This window comes from Heteronotia binoei, chromosome 3, assembly GCF_032191835.1.
Source record: "Heteronotia binoei isolate CCM8104 ecotype False Entrance Well chromosome 3, APGP_CSIRO_Hbin_v1, whole genome shotgun sequence".
NCBI lineage: Eukaryota > Metazoa > Chordata > Lepidosauria > Squamata > Gekkonidae > Heteronotia > Heteronotia binoei.
In genome coordinates, this window is record NC_083225.1 from 149,897,467 (window position 1) to 149,918,288 (window position 20,822).

The 20,822-nt window shown below is 42.1% G+C and overlaps 1 protein-coding gene across 1 annotated transcript in view; it reads right to left on the reverse strand.

Moving 5' to 3' along the window:
• CFAP44 (cilia and flagella associated protein 44) overlaps nucleotides 1-20,822 on the reverse strand; it is a 103,750-nt gene that overhangs the window by 60,188 nt on the left and 22,740 nt on the right. Inside the window, exons 11-15 of the mRNA XM_060234644.1 lie at nucleotides 14,121-14,168; nucleotides 13,272-13,371; nucleotides 4,930-5,024; nucleotides 2,599-2,808; nucleotides 1,048-1,158 (exon numbers count right to left, since the gene is read on the reverse strand). Coding sequence (XP_060090627.1) covers nucleotides 1,048-1,158; nucleotides 2,599-2,808; nucleotides 4,930-5,024; nucleotides 13,272-13,371; nucleotides 14,121-14,168 — 564 coding nt within the window. The remainder of the gene's footprint in view (nucleotides 1-1,047; nucleotides 1,159-2,598; nucleotides 2,809-4,929; nucleotides 5,025-13,271; nucleotides 13,372-14,120; nucleotides 14,169-20,822) is intronic.

Here is a 20,822-nt window from a genome sequence, read left to right on the forward strand (position 1 = left end):
AAAGAAAAGTTTACTAATATATTAGGGTGGGTTATATGGAGGAATAAATCAACGAACAGTCTGACTATGCTATATCTTTTTAGCAAGATGGAGACTTTGGCTACACAAACACTCTCTCTGAACTCTAAACAAAAGAAGGGAGAAGAAAACCCAAAATGCCTATGTGATAAATGTCTCCCAATTACAAATTGACCAGTGAACAGGCTAAAGGTTAGTTCATTATGCATAAAACCTTCCCCTTCTAACATGGGAACTTCTACTCACCTCATAGGTCTTTCCTATCTAACTAACAATTAGCACAGACAAACAAACAGCATCAGGCTTTCATGACGTCAGGTAGAGAACTTGTAAACACTCCAATACTCTGACATAAGCAATGGGGAAAGGTCTTTTTTGGGATCAGTATGTAGTTTTGAATTAAACAGATTTCACAGTGCCAAACAATAAGCAGTGGAGTCCTCTCAGAATCTGTATTGGGATTAGTGCTATTCATACTTGATTAGGAATCAGAAATCAACTGTGATTCAGCAGTTTTGTGCAGGGCACCAATTTATTTGGCATGTTGAAATCTGAAACAGTCATCTATCCAGACTAAGGATCAAATCAGATATTTGGGTTATTAAGTTTCTTTGCAGTCACACATCAGCTTCAGGGAATGGCTTTCAAAAAATAAAGGGAAGTTCATTTAAGCTTAGAATTTGGCTGTGGAGGGAGGGAGGGTTCCTGCTCCCCTGCAGCCACTCTCTGGTGCATTTTTACTGATCCACATGGAATATTCTGGGCATGTGGAGCAGCAAGTGGAGACATAACTCACCTCCTCAGAGCTGTTTTGGCAGAGAAAAACAACTTGGCGTGGGAGAGATCAAGTCCCTTCCTCTCTTGGTGGTGGCATTTCAAGCCCAAACGTTCTACCACTTTTTAGTAATTAAAAATGTTCCCCCAGTTCACTTATATAGATTTAGTTTGGCATATACAACACAGTAGCACAATGCATGGCAGAAAGATAAACAGTCAGATTCTAGTACTATGGAAAAAATAACCCCTCACGTGTGACAGTGGAGACCACTGCAGTCCCTGCACAGGTCCAGGAACAGTAATGAAGCCTATTGGATCATATTTGTCATCTACAGCAAAGAAGAATACAGTTTTATCTTTACTCTGAAAAAAGAAAAGGGATAATTATGAAAATCATGCAATCCAAAGAATATTCCAGTCTATCGACAAAAGAATATAAAGCTTACACACAATGACAAAGTGTGGTTTATGTTCCTTCCACAAGTTTTCACTTATGATTTGCAGACAAACTTTGATTCATTGGATAGATTTGCACAAATGGAGCAGGGAGCATACAAACTCATGAGACATTCCCATTCTTCCAAACCATGTTTTAAAAGATCAAGTCCATTATTTCTGATCTAATTAGGCTTGCCAACTCCAGTCTGAGAAATTCCTAAAGATGTGGGAGAAATGCCTGGAGAGGGCAGAATGTGGGGAGGGGAGGAAGCTCAGTAGGGATGTGATGTCATGCAGTCCATCTTCTGAAGTTATTATTTCCTTCAGGGGAACAGATCTCTCTAGTCTGGAGATCAGTTGTAATTTTGGAGGAACTCTAAATCCAGCCTGGAAACTGGTAACCCTAGATCCAATCAAAATAGTCCCAAAACACCTGAAAGACTGTCTCATGTGTTTTAGTATAAGCCTTCACAGAGAAGTCCACTTTATTATTTGTACAAAGTGTTGCCAGCATTCTCCAGATCCTGGATTTTCTCCTCAAGTAGGAGAGTCCATTTTTCTCTTCCATATTCATTTTGGGTGAGTTCCAGACTATCTAGAAATCATGTTTTATCCCAAAATTATTTTTGATTGGGTTTTGGAGAAGGACTGGTGTGGCCCAAACATCTACAGATCATGGAGTGAAGTGGCAACATCAGGAGCGTACCAGACTTTGAAGGCCTCAGCTCAAGAGGCGCAGTTGAGTTATTTTAGATTCTGTACATAATTTCTTATGGAGGCCCCTCAAATATTAACAGATACTTGAAATGTGAAACTAAAGACTGCTGTCAGGGCTTTAGACTTCCACCCCGAAGTTCAACACTGATGTCACTTCCACTTAGGTTCCCAAGTCCTACCTTGGCTGTGCCAGGGAACTCCATTTCAGTGTGCTTTGTGTGTACACACTGCAATGATGTCACCCAGAAGTGATGTCATTGAGCAGGGCGTGTCATGCCAGGGACACTCTAGGATTCAGGTTAAAACTCTATGGTACTATAGAGTTTTACCCTGAATCCTAGAGCATCCCCAGTGCGATGTGCCCTGTGCAATCATGTCACTTCCAGGTGACATCATTGCGCCAGGACATCACACAATAATGGAGCTCTTTGGGGGCAGGTATCCCTCCAGTGGCCTGCTCCATGCCATTGGCTTGGGGGTCCCCAAACCAGGGATCCCCCACCCCAGTGAGAGCTTGGCGGCCCTACTGCTGCCACCCTTAGCCCATAAAGTAATAAATGAACATTAGTATTTTTTTAAAAAAAATCACAAAAACACAGAATGTAAACAATCCATTAAAAAGTTTTCATTTAAAGAATGAAGCCATACCCCTGTGGCAAACAGTTCTCCATTACGCTCATAGGCCAATGCTGTAACAGTAGCAGTATGAGGCTTGAAAGCATGTTTCAGACGCATGGCCGCATCGCCTATGTTGTTCCGTCCAGCAACAACGGGAAGCCCCTTTGGATTATAAAGTTCAATAATGCGAACAACACCATCTTGAAAACCTACAGCAATTAGACCTCCTTTTGGATTCACCTTTGATTAAAAAAAAAGTTTCCATCAATGTCACAGAGTAATGTAGAGCTATTTTAAATCCTGGGTTATGTCCTCATCAATCTATACCAAGTTCCCTCTGTGAATTATTCAGTACACAGGCAGACAACTCAAAACATTGTGACTGACTTTATTTTTTCCAACTGCCATATAGAAACCTTGGAATACGACACAAAAAAACAAACAAACAAAAGTTAGAAAACCACAACCAAATTAAAAGCCATAGATAACTCCCCTACAATAGCAATCCAGTATATCCATTGCAAAGAGAAAGCTAAGAACCATCTTCTGACACACAAGAGCTTCATGGCTGGAGAGGTTTGAAACCCTGAAGAGGAACCATTCAGTCACACCTCTGTTATTCATGTAGGAAGAGGAATTTGAACAGCTGAATGATAAAAAAAAAAAACCTGCTTTGCACCATATATTCTCACCACCTTTGAGAGAATGCAGTTTTCCCAGGCATCTGTGAGTGAAGGGGTTTATGTCCCAAACATTACTCCTCTTGGACACAAAGAGAAAGCATTTATTTATTTTAAATACTTGTATGTGTGCCTTTTTTCCTGAAGAAAAAATAGGCCCCAAGTAGGGTTGCCAGACCCCTCTGTGGAGGCTGGGATCTCTCTCCACCAGACCCTGCCTGCCAAGCTGCCAATCAGCTGGCTGGTGGGGATACTTACCTGAAGAAAGAGAAAGTCCCAGGCCTTGTTGCTAGCATCACACAGGAAATTATGTCATCATATCAGTGATGTCCTGGCAATGTACTGGTAATTGGGCAAAAACTCTATGGTGAAAATCAGCTTCTATCACAGAGTTTTTGCCCAAATACCAGAGCGTCACCTGGACATTGCTGGTGGCAGTAGATGCACAGATACAAGTAGATGCACTTCACCAGCAATGAGACCTGGGCCTTTGCCTTTCTCCAGGTAAGTCCCCTCATCTCCCAGCAGTTGCCAGAAGGCCTCAAGTCAGGCAGCAATTTTTTTAAAAAGCCTGAAAAATTGGGTAAAAACAAAATATTAAAATGATAACTATAAACTATATTGCAACCCAGAAACCCTGGAGATAAACCTAGAAGGATGAAAAAATGGGGAAAGAAATTGTGAAGGTTTGAAACTAGGGTTGCCAAGTCCAATTCAAGAAATATCTGGGGACTTTGGGGGTGGAGCCAGGGGACATCAGGGCAGAGCCAGGAACAAGGGTGTGACAAGCATAATCGAACTCCAAGGGAGTTCTGGCCATCACATTTAAAGGGACCGCACACCTTTTTAAATGTCTTCCTTCCATAGGAAATAATGAAGGATAGGGGCATCTTCTTTTGGGGCTTATAAAATTGGACCCCCTGGTCCAATCGTTTTGAAACTTGGGGATACTTTGGGGAGAGTCACTAGATACTATACTGAAAATTTGGTGCCTCTACCTCAAAAAACAGCTCCCCCAGAGCCCCGGAAACCTCCAGATCAATTCCCCATTATACCCTATGAAAATCAATCTCCACATAGAGAATAATTAAGTGCTCAGCAGACTCCCCCCCCCCCATTTCTGGCGACTCTGAAGGGGGATTGGCCTTTCTACTCATGAGTTGCTGCCAACTTCTTCAAAGTAACACAGACACACCATCCCAAGAGGAAGCCTTTCAATCAGCGACTGAAGCCTCCGGAGATAGAACTGCATATGGTGCTCTGGGGGCGGAGCTTCCTCCCCACCAGACTCCCCGAGGAGATGCCACCCGGCAGCCGGAGAGGACGCAAGGACTACGAGTCCCAGCATGCACCTCGCGAAGGGAGGCCGGACTGGAGCGAATAGCAGGCCGGTGGTGGGCGGGTCTTTGTGACCCGGAGGAAGGGAGGAGCCTGAAGCCTGCGAGGGAGGCAGGCAGGGAAAGAGACATGGCGCCGTTCCCCGCCCGCTTCTGAATTTTGGGAGAGCGGGGGAGGAGGCTGCTAATTCGGGGGTTCCCTGGCAAGGCGGGAGGTTTGGGAAGCCTATTTGAAACAAGCTTCCAAATATCATAATGCACCAAAAATAATTAGCTATTTGTACATATAGTATTTAGGGATGGGAGCAGATACAAGAAGATGCATGTATGCCCATGCTACTTACCACTTTTGGTGCCCAAATTACTGCTGTTCCTCCCTGTTTAAATTTCATCTCAGCCACCTGCATTTTAGCAGCAAAATCATAGATACGCACTGACCCTGTGTTAAGAGAGTATACGTCAGTAGGGAAAAGTGGAAAGCCATTGGCCTCCCTCACTTCCCAAAACTAAAGAAATAATTCTGGCTGCATGAAATGTGACAGAATTTTAAAGTGAGACTGTCTGTTAGTTCTGAATTGGCTGTAACATCCCTGCTTTGACTTAGTATTCCATAATGTTTTTTTCCCCTCAGTCTTACAGAAGTGCTGTGTTTTTGAAGCAAGGGTGAATTTGCTGGTGAACTCTGTCCAAAAGACAGTCTATAATTTCCTAAGTCCAGAAATTCTAGCTCTCTAAGCCTAGATATGGATTGCCAGGCTCTGGAGATATCCTTGACACAGTATGCCTAGAGATGCACTGACCCACTGATAGCATACAGATTGTCAGTTGAAAAGGTGCCAGAATAGTCTGAGGTTTTATGCCTTCATAGGCAGGCAAAGTTCACGCTTGCAGTATATGAGGAACTGGATTTTGTCAAATGTGTCAGATGTTTGTCACATGGCAAATTGACAGCTACATTGGCTTCTATAGTGGGCAAAAGATATTTAACACATGGCTTTTCTTTTGGTCAGTGTTGTATGCCAACCTCTCTCTTTATGGATCTTGACAGGCAACCAGGATAGGATATATCTTCTATAGAACTACAGTGCACTCTAGATGTACAGTGCATCTAGGTATCTGATTAATCTGATTAACTTTGTATGCTGCATGCTAGAATGTTATATGTTTGAAAGTTTCTGCATTATGTGTGTTGCTGCATTATGGTTTTTAAGACTCAATAAATAATTTCTAAGGTAAAGCTGCTGCCTTGGTTGTTTCTCTCTGTGAAATCTCTCTTGTCAGTATCAATCCAGCCCATTGAATTTAAGTAGGGGTTCCAGGCAATTTCCTGGACATTCGAATCCCCCAGATAACAATGTGTGTGTGTATTCATCATCAAAAGTCTCACAAGAAATTGTGATGTCTCTACTTTTTATTATACTGCCTAAGTTCACCATAGCTGTCCTCCCAAGGAGCAAACGTCTTTTAATTTCATGGCTACAGTCACCATCTGCAATGATCTTGGATCCCAGAAATGTGAACTCTGTCACTACTTCCATGTCTTCCCCTTCTATTTCCCAAGGTGTGATGGGGCAGGATGCCATGATCTTAGTTTTTTTTAATTTTTATGTTGAGTTTCAAGCCTGCTTTTGTGCTCTCCTCTTTCACCCTCAACAAGAGGTTCTTTAGGTCCTCCTCACTTTCTGCCATTAGAGTGGTGTCATCTGCATATCTGAGGTTGTTGATGTTTTTCCTAGCAATCTTAATTCTGGCTTGTGCTTCATCCAGGCCAGCATTCCGCATGATGTACTCTGCATATAAATTAAATAAGCAGGCTGACAATATACATCCTTGTCAAACTCCTTTTCCTTTTCTAAACCAATCAGTTGCTCTATATCCTGTTCTGACAGTTGCTTCTTGACCCTTATAAAGGTTTCTCAGGAGACATGTAAGGTGGTCTGGTACTCCCATCTCTTTAAGGACTTGCATAGTTTGTTGTGATCCACACAATCAAAGCCTTTAGCGTAATCAATGAAGCAGAAATAGACATTTTCCTGGTACTCCCGTGCATTTTCCATAATCCAGCGAATGTTCACAGTCTGATCTCTCGTTCCTCTACCTCTCCGAAACCCAGCTTGAACTTCTGGTAGTTCCCAATCTACATACTGCTGAAGTCTAGCTTGTAGGATCTTTAACATGACCTTGCCAGCATGTAAAATGAGTGCAATGGTGCAATAGTTTGAACATTCTTTGGCATTACCTTTCTTTGGGATTGGAATATAAACTGACCTTTTCCAGGTGGCCACTGTTGCATTTTCCAGGTGCAACTGTTGCATTTTCCAAATTTGCTGACATAATGTTTGCATCACTTTAACAGCATCATCTTTTAAAACTTTGAACAGCTCAACTGGGATACCATCACCTCCGCTCACTTTGTTGTTCATATTGCTTTCTATGGCCCGTTTGACTTCACACTCCAGGATATCTGGCTCAAGGTCAGCAATTTCATTGTCATGGTTTTCAAGAATACTGAGATCCTTCTTGTATATTTTTTCTGTGTATTCTTGCCACCCCTTCCTAATCTCTTCTGCTTCTGTTAGGTCCCTACTGTTTTTGTCATTTATCATGGCCATCTTTGCACGAAATGATCCCTTGATTTCTCCAATTTTCTTGAAAAGATCTCTTGTCCTTCCCATTCTATTATTTTCCTCTATTGCTTTGCATTGTTCCTTCAGGAAGGCCTCCTTATATCTGCTTGTTCTCCGGAAATTTGCATTCAGCTGGGTGAATCTTTCCTTTTCACCTTTGCCTTTCGCTTTCCTTCCTTCCTCAGCTATTTGTAAAGCCTCATCAGACAGCCACTTTGCTTTCTTGCATTTCTTTTTCTTTTTCTTTTTTCTGGGTGAATCTTTCCTTTTCACCTTTGCCTTTCGCTTTCCTTCTTTCCTCAGCTATTTGTAAAGCCTCATCAGACAGCCACTTTGCTTTCTTGCATTTCTTTTTCTTTGGGATGGTGCTGATTGCTGCCTTCTGTACAATGTCATGAACCTCCGTCCATAGTTCTTCAGGCACTCTATCTAGTTCCTTAAACCTATTTTTCACCTCCACTGTATATTCATAAGGGATGAGATCAAGGTCAAACCTGAATGGCCTAATACCTTCCCCAGTTTTCTTCAGTTTAAGCCTGAATTTTGCAATGAGTAGCTCATGATCTGAGCCATAGTCAGCTCCAGGTCTTGTTTTTGCTGACTGTAAGAAGCTTCTCCAACTATGACTGCAGAGTATATAAAACTTCACTTTTCTTTGTGAAGTTTTTTTTGTAACCATGTATCCCCGGTGAATTACTGTGGTCTGTCTGTCCTATTTTGGAGTTTCTTCGGATCTTGTATTTCTTTTCTGCTATGCCAATAAGGTTATGTCTGTGTCTGAAAGATTAACGTATCAGTCTGGGACTGAAAAGATCTAGATTCAAATCCCTCACTCTGCATGGAGTGATCTTGAGCCAGATACTTTCTCTCAGTCTAACCTCCTGCACCAGAAAGTTATGAGAATGAAAGGAGAGGAAGAACTGGACTGAGCTCCTTGGAGAAAGGGCAGAATACAAACATCATTAAAAGATAGGCATTTTTGTTTATTCCCTAAAAATCATCCAAACTTTAATCTGTAAGGCTTTCTTGTCAAATTTTAACGAACATCATTCCAAAGGGAAATAAATATGGCTGTTAGGTCACTTGTTCATTAACATTTTACGGTACAAAAAAAGAGAGCACTTATTTCTCGATCTTTAAAAATTTTTATTGGTTTAAACTACTACAAGACAGAAACATTGCAGAGTATACATAAAAGGGGAAAGAGAGAAAAAGGGACATACAGAATGGGAGAAACAGAAACCAGTACAAACATATCAGTTATAATTCCACCTCTCAATATAATACTCTAATCTTTCTACCTACAAGTATCAAAATCTCCATTAAATGTTACCTTCCTTTCTTCTTTTACCAGGACATGAAAAAAAGATTATTTTAGTAAACTAATAAAGCATTGTACAACTAAACAATTCTTCTTACACACAAATCAGACTGTCTCATCTTCAAATTTTACTAAATTAATTTACAGCTATAACAAGCACAAATTAGATTATTAATTTAGCCAAAACCCTATCATAGAAAGCACATATATTTTCTTTATTCATAGCAGATTGCATAAAGTACCTCAAATGCAGTCAATTACTTTATCAGTCTCTATCTAAAACATTTCTGATTCCTGGATATAAGTTATATCGGAAGGATAGGGAGGGAAGGGTTGGAGGTGGGGTGGCTCTGTATGTCAGAGAGAATATACGGTCCAGTAAGACTGAGGTCAGAGAATTAGATTCCCTTCTAGAAATGCTTTGGGTTGCAATAGAGGGCCCAAAAGGAAATTTAACTATGGGAGTTTGTTATCGCCCACCAAATCAAAAGATAGAGGATGATTATAATATGATGGAAGGATTAAAGATAGCAGCTAAATGTAAAAAATGTGTCATAATAGGTGATTTTAACTACTTATAGACTGATTGGGTCAATATGTGTTCTGGTCGAGAGAAAGAGATTGAGTTTCTTGATGCTCTCAATGACTGTGCTATGGAGCAGATGGTCTCAGAACCTACCAGGGATGGGGCAATCCTGGATTTGGTCCTAAGTAATGCCCAAGACTTGGTGAGAGATGTAAAAGTGATTGCACCGCTTGGGAGCAGTGACCATAACATTATTGATATCACCATTTGTATAAATAGGGAGTTGCCCCAAAAGACCAGCACAACCACGTTTAAAGCGGGTAAATTTTCTGAGATGAGGAGGCATGTGAAGAGGAAACTGAAAGGAAAGGTAAATACGGTCAAAAACCTTGGGGAAGCTTAGAGGCTATTTAAAACTACAATCCTAGAAGCTCAGATAAAATATATACCACAGGTTAGGAAAGGCACAAATAGGTATAACATGATTAACAAACAAAGTAATGGAAGCTGTAAAAGGTAAGAAGGACTCCTTTAAGCGGTGGAAAACCAGTCCAAGTGAGATTAATAAAAGGGAACACAGGCTGTGGCAAATCAAATGCAAGACTGTGATCAGGCAAGCAAAAAGGGACTATGAGGAGCATATTGCAAAAAATATAAAGACCAACAATAAAAATTTCTTCAAATATATTAAAGCAGGAAACCAGCCAGGGAGGCAGTGGGGCCCTTGGAGGACCAAGGGGTAAAAGGATTACTGAAGGAGGATAGGGAAATGGCTGAGAAGCTGAATGCATTTTTTGCCTTCGTCTTCACTGTGGAAGATGAGAACTTTCTGCCCGCCACAGAACCACTTATTTTGGAAGGGGTGTTGAAAGGCCTGAGCCAGATTGAGGTGACAAGAGAGGAGGTCCTACAACTGATAGACGAATTAAAAACTAATAAGTCACCAGGTCTGGATGGCATACACCCAAGAGTTCTGAAAGAACTCAAAGTTGAACTTGTGGATTTTCTGACAAAAATATGTAATCTTTCATTGAAATCTGCCTCCGTTCCCGAGGACTGGAAGGTAGCAAATGTCATCGCCATCTTTAAAAAGGGTTCCAGAGGAGATGCGGGAAATTACAGGCCAGTCAGTCTGACTTCAATACCGGGAAAGTTGGTAGAAACCATTATCAAGGACAGAATGAGTAGGCACATTGATGAACACGGGTTATTGAGGAAGACTCATCATGGGTTCTGTAAGGGAAGATCTTGCCTCACTAACCTGTTACATTTCTTTGAGGGGGTGAACAAACATGTGGACAAAGGAGACCAAATAGATATTGTTTACCTTGACTTTCAGAAAGCTTTTGATAAAGTTCCTCATCAAAGGCTCCTTAGAAAGCTTGAGAGTCATGGAGTAAAAGGACAGGTCCTCTTATGGATCAAAAACTGGCTGATTAATAGGAAGCAGAGAGTGAGTATAAATGGGCAGTCTTCGCAGTGGAGGACGGTAAGCAGTGCGGTGCCACAGGGCTCAGTACTGGGTCCCATGCTCTTTAACTTGTTCATAAATGATTTGGAGTTGGGAGTGAGCAGTGAAGTGGCCAAGTTTGCAGATGACAATAAATTGTTCAGGGTGGTGAGAACCAGAGAGGATTGTGACGCACTCCAAAGGGATCTGTTGAGGCTGGGTGAGTGGGTGTCAACGTGGAAGATGAGGTTCAATGTGGCCAAGTGCAAAGTAATGCACATTGGGGCCAAGAATCCCAGCTACAAATACAAGTTGATGGCGTGTGAACTGGCAGAGACTGACCAAGAGAGAGATCCTGGGGTCGTGGTAGATAACTCACTGAAAATGTCAAGACAGTGTGCGATTGCAATAAAAAAGGCCAACACCATGCTGGGAATTATTAGGAAGGGAATTGATAACAAATCAGCCAGTATCATAATGCCCCTGTATAAATCAATGGTGCGGTCTCATTTGGAGTACTGTGTGCAGTTCTGGTCACCGCACCTCAAAAAGGATATTATAGCATTGGAGAAAGTCCAGAAAAAGGCAACTAGAATGATTAAAGGGTTGGAACACTTTCCCTATGAAGAAAGGCTGAAACACTTGGGGCTCTTTAGCTTGGAGAAACGTCGTCTGCGGGGTGACATGATAGAGGTTTACAAGATAATGCATGGGATGGAGAAAGTAAAGAAAGGAGTCCTTTTCTCCCTTTTTCACAATACAAGAACTCGTGGGCATTCGATGAAATTGCTGAGCAGTCAGTTTAAATTGGATAAAAGGAAGTACTTCTTCACCCAAAGGGTGATTAACATGTGGAATTCACTGCCACAGGAGGTGGTGGCAGCTACAAGCATAGCCAGCTTCAAGAGGGGATTGGATAAAAATATGGAGTAGAGGTCCATTAGTGGCTATTAGCCACAGTGTGTGTGTGTATATATAAAAAAAAATTGGCCACTGTGTGACACAGAGTGTTGGACTGGATGGGCTATTGGCTTGATCCAACATAGCTTCTCTTATGTTCTTATTTCTCCTACAGGCATGTTAAAGCAAGTCTACCAAATCACCAAGTTGTTCAAATTCTGCAGCCGTTATGTTATCTAGCTTTCCACCAAATCCTATTTTCACCCCATTAGCAACAATCTCTATAAATAGACAGACTATCAATATTTACTATTCACCGGGGAGAGAAGAAAGAGAAAGAGAACAGAACATAAAAAGACCCAAATTCCAAAGTCCTTCTTCCCCAGAGTTAAAATCTTTTAAGTTCCTTTAGTTTCTACATCCAAGTTATATCCAAGGCAGCCCATTTGTCCATAGCTTGTCTTCTAGTGTCATCTTATATTCTTTAGTCAGAGTTCCTTGTTTAGCCATTCACCAAAGCAGAAGAAAAGATCCAAAATCCTTTTTGTGGGTGGCTTTCCATATCCAGATTTGACTGTTGAAGTGCAATTTTCCTCTTCTCGACATGGCCCACCTCCTCAACCACCAAAGAAAGAGTACTTCACCATTTCCCCTTCTCCAGTTGATCTTTTTAACCGTCTGCATCCGGTGAAGAATTAAAAATGCGTCAGAAGGGGCCATTTTCTTTTCCCTTCGTTTGTTTCGCATAATCACAGTTTCCCCTTCTGTTTTCACTGCCACCGATTCACTCTTTTTAATGCAGGGCTCCTGTAGATTTGCCCTTTAATTAGCTGTTAAATCCTCTTCACTCAAATAGTTAGCTGTAAACATGAAGTAATCTTTAAGAAGCTGTGTGAGTGAAATAAAGTCCTCCTTTAGAGATCTGAAATCTGCACTGATATCTTTTCCATGTGCCATTTCATTAAATGATGCCACTTTAAAACTCAGATTGTGCATAAACTCAGTCTCTTAAATCAGATTATTTTTCACTTCTCTCTTGTTAATTCTCGTCCCACAGCAACTTTAACAAAAGTTGTTAAGAGACATTCTTTCAGCTACCGACAGATAAAGGAGACAGAACTTTCGGTATTTCCCTTTTGCATTCAGATCATATTGCGAATTCTCGATAATCTTTGTAATGTCCAATTAAAGTCCGGGTCAATTTTATTGTTTATATTCAAGCCAGTTTGAATAATTAAGATTGCTTATCACGTTCCAAGGCCTTTTGAAATAATCCTTGAGCTAGTCTATTGATGGTATGTTAAGTGACCCATTGGGGGGTAGGGTTAGAGAAAAAAAACACCTACTTGTTAGGCAGAGTTGTCGCTTGAGATGTGGAAAAATGTTGCTTTAAAGGATGTACTGGAGAAAAAGAAAGCTGAAGCAATCAGGAGTTCTTCTTTCATTGCTGACTTCAGCGTTTATAGCCGCGGAGCTTCAGAAGGCACGACGGGTCTTGGGGGCCATTGCCTTTGGCCCCTTCCCCCCCCTGTGGAATTTCCATGCCAAAGAGAAGGCTCTACAAGCCCCCCCTTTGGGGATATCACTTCGGTGATACCCCTCCAACAACCAGATTCAGAATTGCTGCAGAAAATATCTGCAGACAACTCTGAAGCCAAGATAACGGATCCCGGAAGTCGAGAGCACTTTTTTCTCACATGAACATGAAACCACTTATTGAGGGAGAGGGGGGAACCAGGCCAACACCATCTCTTACACAGGACTTTGAAGAAATAAAAATATAGCACCATACAAGATCACATCAGTATAACAACTTGATCTTTAAAACTGAATAGGGGAGGAGTGGAAAGAGTTGTACTCACGGTCAAGAGCAGTGGTAGCCATAAGATATGTGACTGATGAAACAGCAACGGCTTCTATCTTTCCAGAATGGAAAGTAAAGAGACATTCTGGATCATGGGTCTATATAAACATGAAATGGAGTTCTTTAGAAGTTGATTTACAAAAGCAGCTTAAAGCTAAGTGTACCTGAAGACACTAGAACCTTCTGAAAATCATGTCCTTGAAATGTCTTGCACTGAACATTCAAAATGTTCAACCTAATATTTGATCTAAAAATTAAGTTAAAAGACTGGATACAGACTACATATGTAAAAACACCAAGGATCTTTGCAAGTGACTGTGTCTTAGAATGCTGTTGGCTTTGAAGAAGCAACAAATAGGTTCTTTCTTTTATTTATCTGTCCATCCAACTCATATCCACATTGATTTCAGTAAAAGAGATTAGCAGAAAGAGATATCCACATTGATTTCAGTAAAAGAGATTAGCAGAAAATTTGTTGGAAGGGATCCTCTTAAAATGTGTTTATATGTTGATGACAGTGCATCAGCCATTATAAGCAAGTATTTTTATGACACTTGAATAAACAATATAATAAAAATGTTGTTAGTTTTCTTTTTTTCACTAATTTGATCTATTTGTTTAAATTGTTTATGTGCACTTGTTCAGTGTCAAAACGTTGGTATTTTGATAGCAATAAAAAGATAAATCACTAGTGCTATTTAAATTTATCACTGCAAAAGTCATATAACCATTACAACTTTACACTGTCATATACAGAAATGTGTCTCTATTTATCTAATATAAACCATATATAAAAGTAAAGAATGATGGAAAGAATAGGGAAAGAGAAAAAGAAATGAAAACGTACAACATTTGCAAAACTCAGATCAAGCTTCCAGATGGCTCCATTAGAATCCTAAAGAAGAAAACAAGTAAAAGTAGCTGTTATTTCAAATAATATTTAAACTTGTAGTGTAAAGACACTACCTCCAATTCAGAGAAAGTCAGTGGTACTTGAATCTCACTGAAATCATTAACTTGTCCCATTGACCATTTGCTGCCTTATTTATTTTTAAAATGGAAGAAAAGAGATGTACTAGGTCCACATCATTCCATTTACAAGCAATCCTGCTTTATTACCTAGAGATCAGATCTAATCATTATTGCAGACTAATAGCACAATCCTAAGGGAGGAAGCTGAAATGGCTCAGGAGCTGACTGACCTGTGCACCAGCCTATTACCAAGACAGGCCAGTGTAAGGGCCAGTTATGATGGTGCAGGCACCCAGTACATCTCTGTGGCTCTCAAGCACTGGTGGAGGCTTGAGGCCAGGTGCCATGATGGTGGCTCCCACATTCAAGCCCAGCATTCAGTTTGTGCAGGGGCAATACAAGTCACAGTCTACCAGCACCATGGCCCCTGATGTCCCATGGGAAAGGTTTCCACGAAAGTTTCCTGGAAGAATTCCCTGGAGAGGGAATGTTTTCAGCCCTACACTGGGCTGTAAGCTGTTTCCTCTCCCCCTTGGCAGAGACAGGGCTCATCAGTGGTTGTGAGGGGTCTGGCAGCTGCTCCACTCTATATGACATACACACTTGCCAGATGACCCTTTGACTCATTTCCTTGCAGGATCAGAGCCTTGAGCATCAGCTGCACTGGCTGCTGTAGATGGATTGCATACGCAACAAGAGGAAGCCATGAGATAAATGCCCACAAAAAACCTCAAAGGTTCACGGCTGCAAATTACTGGCAACAAATTTATAATCAATTTAAAGAGTATAATTGTGGAAAATTTCAAAAAAGTGCAATGTAAACATTAAAACAATTTCATATATGTTGTGTTCATCCAAATTTCACTTTGACCCAATAAACTCCTAGTACAACCGGGAGACAACAAACCAGTAGTTCAAAATGCACTTAAATCCACTGCAATCATTCCACTGATTCAGAGGCAGAAACCAGTGCCATTCTTCATCTCACAGAGGTCTGAGAGGAGCAGAACAGAGCAGAGCAGCTGGAGAAGTTGCTGGGAATTTCTGAGTGTTGGAAGACTTCATTCTGAGCTTGTGGGGCTGCCTAAAATTCTGAGGTGTGATATCAGCCTAAAATTCTGAGGTGTGATAGCAGGGGAACTGCTGTTTGTTTGGTCTTTGTTTGCTCTTTGTTTGGTTGAGTGGGCTAAAGGAGAAAGAGATTGAGAGTGATTGAGAGTGATTGCTGCTGATTGCTGAGGAGTGCCTCTGCTCCAACCTCTTTGCATTTTAAGCTGCGCCTTGCCAAAGGCTCTTGGCCTGTGGCTCTTCGCCTGGGGGCTCTCTAAGGACCAGGAACCCAGATCCCTGGTTTCCTTGTTCTCCCAATAAGGTAAGTTCCCAATAAGGTAAGTTAAGGTAAGGTAAGTTGACCCTCCAGAAGGGGATCCACTTAAACAAACAGCATTTAAAGAGGACTTTTAAAATATATATATATCATGAAGATAGAATGCCAGCAGGGGGTTGGGGGCTTTCCAGTGTTTTGCACTGAGTGTCACATGTACGACTTTCTGCCCAAAGGACAGAAGTCTTGGGTGTGTGCTCGATGCAGAAAGTTCCTGGTCCTCAGGGAACGAGTTCATACCCTTGAGGCCGAGGTGACTGCCCTGGAGAAGCAGAGACTGACTGTTAGGCACTTGGGGAAGACTCTCGGGGGCATATTAGATGAGCCCTGCTCTGAACGTAGAAGCCCCGTTGCTGCCAGAGAGTGTGAGAGTCAAGAGGGAACAGGGCACCATGCTGAGGATAAGGGGAAAGCACCCTCAGAAGGGACCTCTTCTTCGGTTGGTGAGTGGGAATCCTTTCGCGCCAAGGAACCATCCCTGAGCAGGGGGAGAGGGGGGGGGTTGGTAGTTGGTGATTCGATTCTTAGGCAAGTAGACAGCTGGGTGGCGAAACCGTGTACTGACCGTATGGTGACTTGCCTGCCTGGTGCGAAGGTAGTGGACATTACGCGTGTAGTAGATAGGCTGATAGACAGTACTGGGGAGGAGCCTGTGGTCGTGGTGCATGTTGGCACCAACGATGTGGGGAAATGCAGTCGTGAGGTCCTGGAGGAAAAATTTAGGCTGCTAGGCAGGAGACTTAAGGCCAGGACCTCCAAGGTAGCCTTCTCAGAAGTGCTACCTCTGACCTCAGTCTTACTGGACAGCAGGGACAGCAGGGAGCGGGAACTGCAGAGCAGGAGAGACAGGCACAAATTAGAAGTCTCAATGTGTGGATGAGACGATGGTGTAAGGAGGAAGGGTTTAAGTTTGTTAGGCACTGGGATGCTTTCTGGAACAAGTGGGAGCTGTACAAAAGAGACGGTCTCCACTTGTCCCCGGATGGAACCAGGCTGCTGGCGCTTAAAATCAAAAAGGTGGCAGAGCAGTTTTTAAACTAAATCTTGGGAGAAAGCCGACAGGAGATGAAACGTCTCTGGTTCGGGAGGACTCGTCTCAAAGAGATGAAGGGTTGGCTGCTATTTTTCTACCGGGTAACGGATCAGAGTTGTCCACTGTGATGGTGACAAACAGTATGGACTGTCTGCCAGAGTCTCAAGGCGGCGGGAGGAAGGTGGTGCGGCTAGCTTGCCTGGGAAATTATAAATGTTTGTATGCAAATGCTAAAAGTGTTCGAAGTAAAATTGTTGAATTGGAATGTTTAGTGTTGGGAGAAAACAGACATTGTGGGAATTTCAGAAACTTGGTGGAATGAGGAGAATCAGTGGGACACGGTGATTCCTGGATATAAGTTATATCGGAAGGATAGGGAGGGAAGGGTTGGAGGTGGGGTGGCTCTGTATGTCAGAGAGGATATACGGTCCAGTAAGACTGAGGTCAGAGAGTTAGAATCACTTTTAGAAATGCTTTGGGTTGAAATAGAGGGCCCAAAAGGAAATTTAACTATGGGAATTTGTTATCGCCCACCAAATCAAAAGAGAGAGGACGATTATAATATGATGAAAGGCTTAAAGATAGCGGCTAAACGTAAAAACTGTGTCGTAATAGGTGATTTTAACTACCCGCAGATTGATTGGGTCAATACGTGTTCTGGTCGAGAGAAAGAGATTGAGTTTCTTGATGCTCTCAATGACTGTGCTATGGAGCAGATGGCCTCAGAACCTACCAGGGGTGGGGTGATCCTGGATTTGGTCCTAAGTAATGCCCCAGATTTGGTGAGAGATGTAAAAGTGATCGCACCGCTTGGGAACAGTGACCATAATGTTATTGATTTCACCGTTTGTATAAATAGGGAGTTGCCCAAAAAGACCGCCACAACCACGTTTAACTTTAAAAGGGGTAAATACACTGAGATGAGGAGGCATGTGAGGAGGAAACTGAAAGGAAAGGTAAATACTGTCAGAACCCTTGGGGAAGCTTGGACACTATTTAAAACTATAATCCTAGAAGCTCAGATAAAATACATACCACAAGTTAGGAAAGGCACAAACAGGCATAAGAAAAGGCCTGCATGGTTAACAAAAAAGGTAATGGAAGCTGTAAAAGGTAAGAAGGACTCCTTTAAGCGGTGGAAAACCAGTCCAAGTGAGATTAGTAAAAGGGAACACAGGCTGTGGCAAATCAAATGCAAGACTGTGATCAGGCAGGCAAAAAGGGACTATGAGGAGCATATTGCAAAAAACATAAAGACCAACAATAAAACTTTCTTCAAATATATTAGAAGTAGGAAACCAGCCAGGGAGACAGTGGGGCCCTTGGATGACCATGGGGTAAAAGGATTACTGAAGGAGGATAGGGAAATGGCTGAGAAGCTGAATGCATTTTTTGCCTCCGTCTTCACTGTGGAAGATGAGAACTTTTTGCCCGCCCCAGAACCACTAATTTTGGAAAGGGTGTTGAAAGACCTGAGTCAGATTGAGGTGACAAAAGAGGAGGTCCTACAACTGATAGACCTATTAAAAACTAATAAGTCACCGAGTCCGGATGGCATACATCCGAGAGTTCTGAAAGAACTCAAAGTTGAACTTGTGGTTCTTCTAACAAAAATCTGTAATCTTTCATTGAAATCTGCCTCCGTTCCTGAGGACTGGAAGGTAGCAAATGTCACCCCCATCTTTAAAAAGGGTTCCAGAGGAGATGCGGGAAATTACAGGCCAGTCAGTCTGACTTCAATACCGGGAAAGCTGGTAGAAACCGTTATCAAGGACAGAATGAGTAGGCACATTGATGAACACGGGTTATTGAGGAAGACTCAGCATGGGTTCTGCTAGGGAAGATCTTGCCTCACTAACCTGTTACATTTCTTTGAGGGGGTGAACAAACATGTGGACAAAGGAGACCCGATAGATGTTGTTTACCTTGACTTCCAGAAAGCTTTTGATAAAGTTCCTCATCAAAGGCTCCTTAGAAAGCTTGAGAGTCATGGAGTAAAAGGACAGGTCCTCTTGTGGATCAAAAACTGGCTGAGTAATAGGAAGCAGAGAGTGAATATAAAGCAGTGGGGTGCCGCAGGGCTCGGTACTGGGTCCCATGCTCTTTAACTTGTTCATAAATGATTTAGAGTTGGGAGTGAGCAGTGAAGTGGCCAAGTTTGCGGATGACAATAAATTGTTCAGGGTGGTGAGAACCAGAGAGGATTGTGAGGAACTCCAAAGGGATCTGTTGAGGCTGGGTGAGTGGGCGTCAACGTGGCAGATGCGGTTCCATGTGGCCAAGTGCAAAGTAATGCACATTGGGGCCAAGAATCCCAGCTACAAATACAAGTTGATGGGGTGTGAACTGACAGAGACTGACCAAGAGAGAGATCTTAGGGTTGTGGTAGATAACTCACTGAAAATGTCAAGACAGTGTGCGTTTGCAATAAAAAAAGGTCAACGCCATGCTGGGAATTATTAGGAAGGGAATTGAAAACAAATCAGCCAGTATCATAATGCCCCTGTATAAATCGATGGTGCGGTCTCATTTGGAGTACTGTGTGCAGTTCTGGTCTCCGCACCTCAAAAAGGATATTATAGCATTGGAGAAAGTCCAGAAAAGGGCAACTAGAATGATTAAAGGGCTGGAACACTTTCCCTATGAAGAAAGGTTGAAACGCTTGGGACTCTTTAGCATGGAGAAACGTCGACTGCGGGGTGACATGATAGAGGTTTACAAGATAATGCATGGGATGGAGAAAGTAGAGAAAGAAGTACAATTTAATTTTACTGTTTTAGAATTTTTAATAGTTTTAACTAATTATGGTTTAAATTGTTGTTTTGTATTATGTATATTTGAATGTTGTTAGCCGCCCTGAGCCTGCTTCGGCGGGGAGGGCAGGATATAAATAAAAGGTATTATTATTATTATTACTTTTCTCCCTTTCTCACAATACAAGAACTCATGGGCATTCGATGAAATTGCTGAGCAGACAGGTTAAAACGGATAAAAGGAAGTACTTCTTCACCCAAAGTGTGATTAACATGTGGAATTCACTGCCACAGGAGGTGGTGGCGGCCACAAGTATAGCCACCTTCAAGAGGAGTTTAGATAAAAATATGGAGCAGAGGTCCGTCAGTGGCTATTAGCCACAGTGTGTGTGTATATATAAAAAATTTTGCCACTGTGTGACACAGAATGTTGGACTGGATGGGCCATTGGCCTGATCCAACATGGCTTCTCTTATGTTCTTATGTTCAGACATTGTCAATGGGAAAGAAGCTGAACCCCAATTCCATAAGTTGATCACAGGGCCGCAAGCTGGAGCTGGCCGTTTCACACAGAGGCTTCGTCAGATGTTCACGTTGGGGTTATACAAATCTTCATATATTCATACTCAATTCAAAAACATTTTGAGTCAAAGGTGCTGGCTCCTCCAAGGATGTCCAGTGATCAATTTATGGAATTGGGGTTCAGCTTCTTTGCCACTGTCAGTCTCTGAAGAATGGCACTGGTTTCTGCCTGTGAATCAATGGAATGATTGCAGTGGATTTAAGTGCATTTTGAACTGCTGGTTTGTTGTCTCCCAGTTGGAAGTTTATCGGGTCAAAGTGAAATTTGGATGAACACAACATACATAAAATTGTTTTAATGTTTACATTGCATTTTTTTTAAATTTTCCACAATTATACTCTTTAAATTGATTATAAATTTGTTGCCAGTAATTTGCAACCGTGAACCTTTGAGTTTTTTTGTGGGCATTTCAACACAGGACAGGTGAGTGTACTTCAGATGGCAGCATCATGTACCTCATGATAAAGCCCACCACATGAGCCTAGCTTACCTCACAGAGTTGTTGTGAACATAAAATGAAGGAGAGGGGACCTATGTAAGTCACTTGGGGTCCCCATAGGAGAGGGAGGTGGGCAATGAATAGAGTGAATGAACTAGAGCCTGGATGCTATACCAAGGGAGCTGGAGCCCTTGCTGGGCCCCTGGAATGGCAACCAAGCAGCAGCATGTTGGGGTTGGTGGCAGCTGGCAGTCACCTGGAGGAGCTGATGTCACAAGGGACACTGGGGACAGCCAGAAGTGCATCAAGAAAGGATGCATTAAAGCAGGGGTGACCAACGGTAGCTCTCCAGATGTTTTTTTGCCTACAACTCTCATTAGCCCAT